Genomic DNA, 9,279 nt, shown 5'->3' with positions numbered 1-9,279 from the left:
CCCACCTCTGGCCTAGAATTCATTGGGACTGGTTGCGCTAAATTGCTATATACAGACTGAGGGGAATTTATAAAATCTGGAGCAATTGCCTATGGTAACCAATCAGCTTCTCTCTTTCACTTCACACCTCACCTGAACAAACTTGAGTGAGAAGCTAATTGGTTGTCATGGGCGTCCGCTCCAGATTCTGTCTGCTCGGCATTTCATTCACTCCCCCTATTGAGTTTCACAGCCTTTTGTATCTTTTTCGCATTCTCTTTTCACTTGCGCGAATTAGCACTTCGCCAGAGTCGGTGCGGGCAGCCAATCCACACGTTGATTGTCATTCTAATGAGGGTCCACCTCCCTTGTCCCGGCCCATTCCCGGCCCTTCTCCCAGCGCTCCCTCCCCTCGGTGGAGGAGGAAATGATGTGGTAATGCCTGCCTGATTCCACCTCCAGACCCCCATCAGAGCTCCGGCACTTCCTCCCCGGCCAGGCGCTGCCTCTGCACACAACTTTTGCTGCCTCCCGGTTGGGATTTGAGGACGGGGGGCGGTTCTCCCGGTGCACGGTACAAGGGGGGGGGGGAGTTCTCCCGGGGGGAGGAGGAGGAGGTGTCCTGACTGGAAGATGAGCACAGCTGCAGGGGGAATCCTCCTTCCCAGCCGCTGCGGGAAGTGATTGCTGCTCCATGGCCAGTTTATGGGACCGCAGCGCATGATCGCCGCACACCGGATAATACGCCGCTGCAGCGCTCGTCACAACAACCAGGTAAGAGAGGAGGGGCCCCCGCTAGGCTCTTCCAGGGGCCACACTTGTGTATATACGATAGGCGGGGTTTACTAGTAGCCAGCAGTCCAGTCCTCCTGGGAAACCCATCTGCAGGGCTTTGATTGACAGCTGAGGCTAGAGGCTCTGCAGCAGCTGTGGCTTCTGTTGCAGTGGATGGGACCTTCAATGGTTGCATGGCTGGGATGTTGGAAAGAGCCCAATAGACGGGCAGATCATCCGCATGGGAAGGGTGATCATTGGGTCACCTCCAACTTTCCGGGTCGGCAAATGTGCGGTTGTATGAGGATTGGGCAGATCTGCTGCAGATTTGGATGTCAATGATCAACGTGTAAAATCATCAGATGAGTCCTCCTAAGGTTCATGTGTATATGGTTATCAAGGCTTGGATGGACAGATCGGGATACCTACAATTGATGTGTAGAAACGTCAGACGTGTCCTCTAAGATACACACGCATTCGGCCATCGAGGGTTCGATGGGCAGATCAGGATGCCTTATGCTTGACGTGTGGAATCATCGGATGAGTCCACTAAGGTTCACATGTATATGGTCTTTAAGGGTTGGCTGGGCAGTTGACGTGTGGAATCATCACGCGAGTCCGCTAAGGTTCATGCGTGTATGGTCTTCAAGGGTTGGTTGAGCAGATTGGGATGCCTACGGTTGACGTGTAGAAATATAAGACGAGTCCACTAAGGTTCATGCTTGTATGGTCTTCAAGGGTTGGTTGGGTAGATCGGGATGCTTACAGTTGACATGTGGAATCGGATGAGTCCGCTAAGGTTCACGTGTATGTGGTCTTCAAGGGTTGGTTGAGCAGATCGGGATGCCTACGGTTGACGTGTAGAAATATAAGACGAGTCCACTAAGGTTCATGCGTGTATGGTCTTCAGGGGTTGGTTGGGCAGATCGGGATGCCTACAGCTGACTTGTGGAATCATCAGACGAGTCCCCTAAAGTTCACGTGTATATGGTCTTCAAGGTTTGGTTGGGCAGATTGGGATGCCTTTGGTTGACGTGTAGAATAATCATACGAGTCCTCCTAAGCTTCATGCGTTTATGGTCTTAAAGGGTTGGATGGGCAGATCCACTATTATGATACAGATACTACTATTGATGTGTAGAATCGTCAGAGGTGTCCTCTAAGGTCCAATGGACAGATCTGCTACAGATCGGGATGTCGACGTGTAGAAGCGTCCAACGTGTCTGGCTCAGGTGAGCATACATATGAGGTCAACGAGGGCTGCATTGGCTTGTGTATGTGGTTAGATTGTTAGTTCTGCTTCAGATCAGGGTACTTCCAATTTGACGTGTAGAAACGTTGGATGAGTCTGCTATGGTGCATGTATTAACATTCAATAAGGGATGGATTGCCGGATTGGGATGTCTTCAGCTGATGCATAGAAGCATTAGATGTGTCTGGCTAAGGTGAACATATATACAGGGTCAATGAAGGTTGCATTGGCTTGTCTATGCTTGCTTGATCAGGGTACTTACAAGTGATGTGTAGAAGTGTCAGATGAGTCCACTAAAGGTCCATGTGTGTATACAAGGTCAGCAAGGGTTGGATGGCCAGATCTGTTACAGATCGGAGTGCCAACAGTTGACTTGTATTGGCGTCAGACATGTCTGGATAATGTGACCATACATACGAGGTCAATGAGGACTGCTTGGGTATATGGTTGGGTAAATCTGTTTTAGAATCGGGGTACCTATAGTTGACATTTAGACGGTTCAGAGGAGCACGGCTAAGTGGCACGTATATATGGGGTCATTGAGGGTTAGGTGGCTCGGTCTGTTGCAGGCCGTGGTGGCTACAGTTGATGTGCGGAAGCATCATCTGAGTCCTGCTAAAGTGCAGCTATATACAGGGCCAATGAGGGTTGGATGGCCAGATCATTGGGGTGCCTACATCTATTATGTGGAAGTGTCAGAGTTCTAGCTGAGGTACGTGGTACAGAGGAGTGGGTTTTGGATGGCTATATTCCCATATATGTGCACAAACATTGCATTGTATGGTTTTTGGTTATTTCATTAGACAAGCGGTCAAGGTTGCAGGCATACAGCCTCTTCAATCCAGAGACCCCCCCCCATTTTTAAGGATCACCTCTTTTTACTCAACACATATTGTTGTTTTACTGCTCCCTACCCATCTTCGAGTATTATGACTGTGTATATGAGATGACATTTCTGCAAATTTATAGGGAAGAAATGACTGTACAGGCAGAAGCCGCCTCTTTGCCTCCGCTGTCTGTAGACACAAGCCTTCTGTGCCTAATGGGAAGTATGGCCCCGCCTGTGACGTTTTTAATGTCGTCTGATGAGCAGGTTAGGACAGACTGAACCTGGTCTTTGCCTGTCAGACTGGATCATAGACTCGAGATGGAAGTTTAGTAGCGATGCAATAGGCTAAAAAATCCTTTTTAGTCACAACACTCAAGGTACACATGCATGCTTGTATTTTGGGAGTTTGTCAGGCTTCAGTTTTCACCGCAGACAATGGGAACAATAGGCTATTGACTACAGATTTCCAGGCCAGTCTTAATCCAAGATGGGGTGACCTGAGGGTGCCTGCCGTGCTGCTCAGTCGTCTCCTCCTGCCGAATAATGAGTCATGCCTTACATTTAGGCATGGGGTGTGTGTGTGTGTGTGTGTGTATTAGTTTTATACTGACCTAGCCAGCCCCGAACTCTATACCCTTTTATTATCTGTGCCTCCTATACCTTCTTCACCCTGCACTGTCCTCAACTGGCACCGGTGACAATACAAAAACATGATTGCTCCACAGAGCTTGGCAGTCTACGGTCACGCACAACAGTGATCTGGTGTATTTGGGTATCGGGGATGCTTTGTGGTCCCAGCTGGGCTTAGTGGAGGAGAGATCTGTGCTATAGGAGGGCTGGGGACACAGCGAGACATTGCCCAGTGTCTCTCAGTGCACAGAAAAAAAGCCCCTGCAGCCTGGAATACTATACAAACATATTGTGGGAAGAGAGCCAGAGTTCCTCCCGGGAATTTCTTCGTCTGCTGCTGGCTATGTTTATCTGTGTGGGTGGATGGAGGTCTATGAACTACTAGGCAAATATATTTCTGCTGCTGTCTTTTTATTTAAAGAGCCGGGGGAGAGAGCGAGAGAGGAGATGCAGGCTGGGAAGGTAGGAGACAAACATCCATGAAACACGATGCTTCCCAGACTTCATTTATTCTGCCCTGCTAATGGCAGGACGCTAGACTATGCCAGGAAGAGACGAATTTGTTAGAAGTGCAAGTCCCAGCATGTCTTCACTAGAAGTTTATGGTAACGGGATGTAGTGGATTGTCACTGTTGTGTCAGCAGTACCATATCGGCAATTTATTGTCTAGGTAAGAGCTTGGAGGTCTTGGAGGGTGGCTCTACAAGTCCCAGCATGTCTTCACTAGAAGTTATGGTAAAGGGATGTAGCGGATTGTCACTGTTGTGTCAGTAGTACCATATCGGCAATTTATTGTCTAGGTAAGAGCTTGGAGGTCTTGGAGGGTGGCTCTACAAGTCCCAGCATGTCTTTGTAACTTGTAAAGTTGTTGTCACTGTTGTGGAACTACTATTCTCAGTATGACCTGAAGGCCATCAATGCACAGATTACAATTTGGGTTAAATTTTGTGATTCCTGGTTTCTTTTGTGCATTTAAATTTCATTGTGGATGGAAACCGTGTATAGATCAGAGGTCCTAGCAAGCCTATAATATGAAGGCGGCTCTTCTCAGCTGCCTCCTAAAAAATGCTCTCTTTTGCCTTAACACCTTCTGAGTCGCCCACCCAGGACAAGCATGCTGCAAGTGAAATCGTAGCAAAACTGCACACTTGCTCTAGATCTGTGACCAAGCAGTTAGCATTTTCAGCGGTAGCAGCTTGCATATCTTCTCACTCCTGACTTCCTTTTTGTGCAGCTTTTTTCCAGTTGAACTACAAGCGCCAGCATGTCCCGACTGGTAGGTGGGGGTGTCTTAGGTGCAGAGATTGCTGCGTTTTTAGATTTTTCGACCTTTGAAGTATTCTTTACTACTGTTTGTCTGGGCTGGACTATTCCCAGGTGCCAGGTAGCCACTACTCTTGGTGCCTAACTTTTCAAGGTTTTGCCAAGTGGTTGTCAATGGAGCTTGCTCCTAAAGGATATCCTGTTGGCTCCTGGATTAGAGACACTGGCTTCTGACCGCCATAATAATTTGCCTGAAGGTTCTCATTCATCCAGGTCATAGTATATCTGTAAAGCTTTCTCAATTCTGAATTGAGAAAGCTGGTTGGATGACCAGTGAAATGTCTTCAAGAAAAATACAGCAGTCCAGTTGCCTTGACTTATATTTTCCATATTAATTTGTCCACCTTCTCTATGGGCATTCCTTACATTGCCCTATTGTAGCAATGCTTGGATCTGTTGTGTATGATCACATTGCGCGTGCACCTGACCACCATCTGAAGTTCACACCAGCTTTAACACCCTTCCCTGGTCCATGTACTCCACTGTGCAGAAAAAGACATTGGCACAGGGCGCACGTCTCCTCGTCAGCTGACACCAGACTCGGATAATAATTGGCAAGTGTACAACCCAAGCCTGCTGAAGACCTGATTACTTTGCAGATGTCTCCTCGCATGCATATAGGGTTAAAGCAATGAATGCATATGCTAGTGTGTGTGTGTGTGTGTGGGGGGCATGCTGAATACTGTTGCCTCTGTCTGATATCAGCCCCCTTTGCCATATCCTGTGGTGATGAGCACAAGGCATTTCCATATTAATTACTTCTGCGGCCATTGTGTTTGCGGATGAGCCTATCCTGGGTCTTGTGTGCTAAGGTGGGGGTGTCTGAGGGGTGCTTAATGCAGAGGTGATCATTGCGGTGCAGGCCTCTCTTTGTCATGCATAATGGGCTGTGAACGTGACTTGCACTTTCCTGTTGATTTGAGCTCAGACATGCTGAGAGATAAGCGGCACAATAGACAGTGTGTCTGGGTCTCCTCACTGCTTCCTTTGATGTGAACCCACCGCTAACTGCTCTGAAACCAGGCCATTCATTGATTTCAGATAAAGTTTTGGCTCATACTGTGCATTGTCAAGTTGAGAATGTACTTTACTGGAAGGTCACCAAAACAGTTCATTTTTATTATTTTCACCCATGCACTTTTACGGGACCCCCTCCCGGTAAAATGTATTATGGACGAGGACAGAAATCTTTCACCAGTAGAGCATTCTGGTGTCAGAATTGTAACGCCTATCTAAGGGGCGTCTCGAGCCCGGGAGTCACCCGGGGTGGGGACCGAGTGACACCCCACCATGACGTCATTGTGCTTGCCGTCACTACGCGTGTGTGTGGCCATCTAGTTAGCGCCTTCCGGCTGCCATCTTTGTCATGGACACCGGCAGAGAGAGGAGGGGGACGTTCACCCGGCAGGAAGAGGCATGCCGCCGGGTCCCCTTCTCTCTCTCCTGACACTGTTGAGCTCTCGGCCCATGACAGAGTGCCTGACTTTTTAGAGTGAGTGACACCAAAATGATTGTCAGTCATTTCGGTGTCACCTGGGTGAGGGCCGCACCTCCCTTGTGATTATCTATCCTCCCTCCAGCTTACCAGTCCTCTGATTTTCCTACTTTATTTTCTCCTGGTGATCCAGGAAGTAAAGTAGGATATACACGGCTATAATTTTGTAAGAACTAAATCGATTTTGGAATGTTCAACCTTTTCTAATTGTTAATGCAGTGAAATTAAGGATCGATTTTTGACCACCGTGACAAAAAAAAATTCAAATACAAAAGGAGTGTGTTGGAAAATTTTCCTCGATCTAACGAAATTGTAACAGTGAATGTGGTTTTCTGTACGGGAAAACTGCATTAATTCCAAAATCAAATGTTAAATAAAAAATGAAAAGTCAAACGAAATTTGTAATGACAATCGCCAAGCCGCCGATGGCATTATCGAACATTCCGAAGGGATTTTTGTGCGAAAATCTACCCACGTATAACCTACTTCACGCACTTCCTGTTCAAGAATGACAACGCTCACTCTCCATAGTGTATGTGGGAGCTGTTTTGTAGCCTATAGGTAGCTGGGAACAATGGCAACTGATAAGAGTGCAGAGCATAGAAAGGCGTCGGAACAAGATTTCTGGCAGGATCTACAGGTATTTATTTTTTGCACCTATTAAACCGGTATAATACGTTTCTTCTGATTTGTATATTTCACAAACCAAGAGGGCGCAAGTAAGAGAAGTTCATTGTTGGGGTTTACATACACTTTAAGAGAAGTATGGGAGCTGCCATTGCTGCCCTCTTTCTGAAAGCGAAAACTACATCTTCCAGATTTTCAAGTCATTGACCCAAAAGAAGTATGCGCATTGGTAAAGTCATAAGTACCTATCTGAATATTTGTTATGAGTTGGTGACCCAAGGTATCAAAGCATGACAGCAAGGCAACTAGCGTTTGCAGGAGTTGAAATCGTCAATGGAAGCCTCATTGTTTCTCTTGGGAAAAGTTACCTGTAAAGATGCTCTTCTGTTTAAATGGTTAAATTATTGTAAGCAGATGGGGGGGAAACCTATGCAGAGAACTTTATGGCTGCCATTTGTGGCTTCCTTCTGAAAATGTTAGTGGGCCAGCTGTCTCTGGCTTCCATACTACGAGTTACTAACCTACAACAAGCATGCAGTCAGCACCTCCTCATCTTATTACTCAGACAGCATGGCAGGCAATGAATCCGCATAACAGCTAGGCAACTGGCATTCTATGAATAAGTCAGCAATGGCAACATCCTTCATTCCCTCAGTAAAGATAGTACAGCTTTCCCTGAATGTGGACCTGAAGGCAGTTCTAGTTTTGGGTAGTGTGTAGAAAGGTTTTAATTGCTCTGTATCTCCATTGTGGAATCTTCCCCACACTTCCTGTGTGTCTAGGATCTGTCTGGCAGTCTTAAAACTGGCTGAACAGGATTTCAAAAGGCAGATAAAAACTTCACATGTTTTCCAACTGGGTAATGGGTGCTGAAGTGGTACTTATCTGGTATGTAGCTGCCTGGAGGTGCTGATCCCATCAACTTAGGTGGTTTCCTCAATTCAGGTTCACTATAAAGGCTTAAACTAGGGGTGGAAAAATGTATAGGGAATTCGGGAGCCAGCAGGATTTTTTTTTTAGAAGCCACCTAGAGAAAAGTTATGTGCCAGCTGCCATTTTTAAGGAGCATGGGCTACCTACCTTCTGGGATTTGCCCAGCCTTGGGTTTAAGGATATTTGAATTACTCAAAGTTGACCAACTACTCATTGTCAGAACATAGAAACCTATGTGATGAAATGATTTGATTACCAACAAGATGGTCGGCTCCAGCAGAGTGGTTGAGGTGTGAGCTAGTAGCCTGGAGTAGCCCTTAATTGATCACAGTTCGGGAATTGTGAGCTGGCTATTGGTTCATTGCTACTACATAATACTTGTGTGGCGTCCACCGTAGGGAGCCATTTGTTTTATCTGTGCAGCGATTGATGGAAACTCTAGACGCTTAATGGCTTATGATTTACATAGCAAGATCTACTAAAAATAACTTGTGTAAGTTAGGCTGGGTTCACACCTAGGCATATCGAAAATGCGCGTTTCGTACCGCACGTTTTACCGCGATTCGCGGTAAACCCGCGTGACAAACGCGTTTCCGAGGGCTACCTGCTGTATCCCAATGGATCCACGCGGCAAATACGTCCCAAAGAAGCTCCTGTACTTCTTTGGGCGTAGGTCGTTTTGTAGCGCGTTCATACGGCCTGTAATACGCCCAGGTGTGAACCATACCCATAGGAAATAATGGGATTTCGGTGTTTGAGCGTTTTGCAGAGCGTAGGAGCGTGCTACAAAACTACCAGGTGTGAACCAGGCCTTAGACCTGAATGCTTAGTTCTCTGTTCTGACACACCACTTGGCTGGCTTATATTTTGGCATGGACAAGGAGACAGTCTGGCGGCATTTACAAGGGTATTTCACTCTGGTAATTGCTCGTTGTATACCGTGTTGCAGACTCTTTAAGTTTGCATTTGGGATATTTCTCAATTAATCTGTTTGCTCCAGTGATATCTCAGGGCAATATTGTCCCTTTTTTGGTCTTCTTTTGAGGGTTAGGGCACCGGAAGATGATTTTTACTTCAAGTTGGCTGTAGATGTTGGTGAACGGTTTGGCATGCCTATGCAATCCCACCACCTCATGACTTTTTTTGGCACAGCTTCCCCATTGAAGAGGAATGCCATGTTTACACGCGGGTTACTGTTTTTGGCGATTAAGGTGGAAAAGCTGTGTGCTGGCTCATCCCAGAATTTGTGTTTTTTTTTTATCCTGTCCAATATCTTTGTCCCTTGCGGAATGTTCATTCTATTCCTTTTTGTAGGTAGCCACATAAACCTTATTCCACAACTGTGGTTGTGTGGAATCCAGTTTCAGCCACACGTCTACATGATCAGTAAATTGAAATGGATAAGTAGGATATATTTTACGTCCGGCTTTGTAGAAT

General features: G+C 46.5%; 1 protein-coding gene across 2 annotated transcripts in view; it reads left to right on the top strand.

Annotated features, from left to right (window-relative positions):
* Positions 1-340: 340 nt before the first annotated feature.
* Positions 341-9,279, top strand: part of ACVR1 (activin A receptor type 1) — a 77,600-nt gene continuing 68,661 nt past the window's right edge. The window contains exon 1 of one of the 2 annotated variants that reach the window (XM_018553159.1): positions 341-753. In XM_018553159.1, the coding sequence (XP_018408661.1) occupies positions 685-753 (69 nt within the window). In that variant the 5' untranslated portion in view covers positions 341-684. The remainder of the gene's footprint in view (positions 754-9,279) is intronic. The other variant, XM_018553160.1, reaches the window with a different exon arrangement.

Source organism: Nanorana parkeri, unplaced genomic scaffold (assembly GCF_000935625.1).
Source record: "Nanorana parkeri isolate BGI_ZX_2015 unplaced genomic scaffold, ASM93562v1 scaffold112, whole genome shotgun sequence".
Lineage (NCBI taxonomy): Eukaryota > Metazoa > Chordata > Amphibia > Anura > Dicroglossidae > Nanorana > Nanorana parkeri.
Note: the sequence above shows the minus strand (reverse complement) of the source record. Positions and strands in the feature narration are given on the sequence as shown.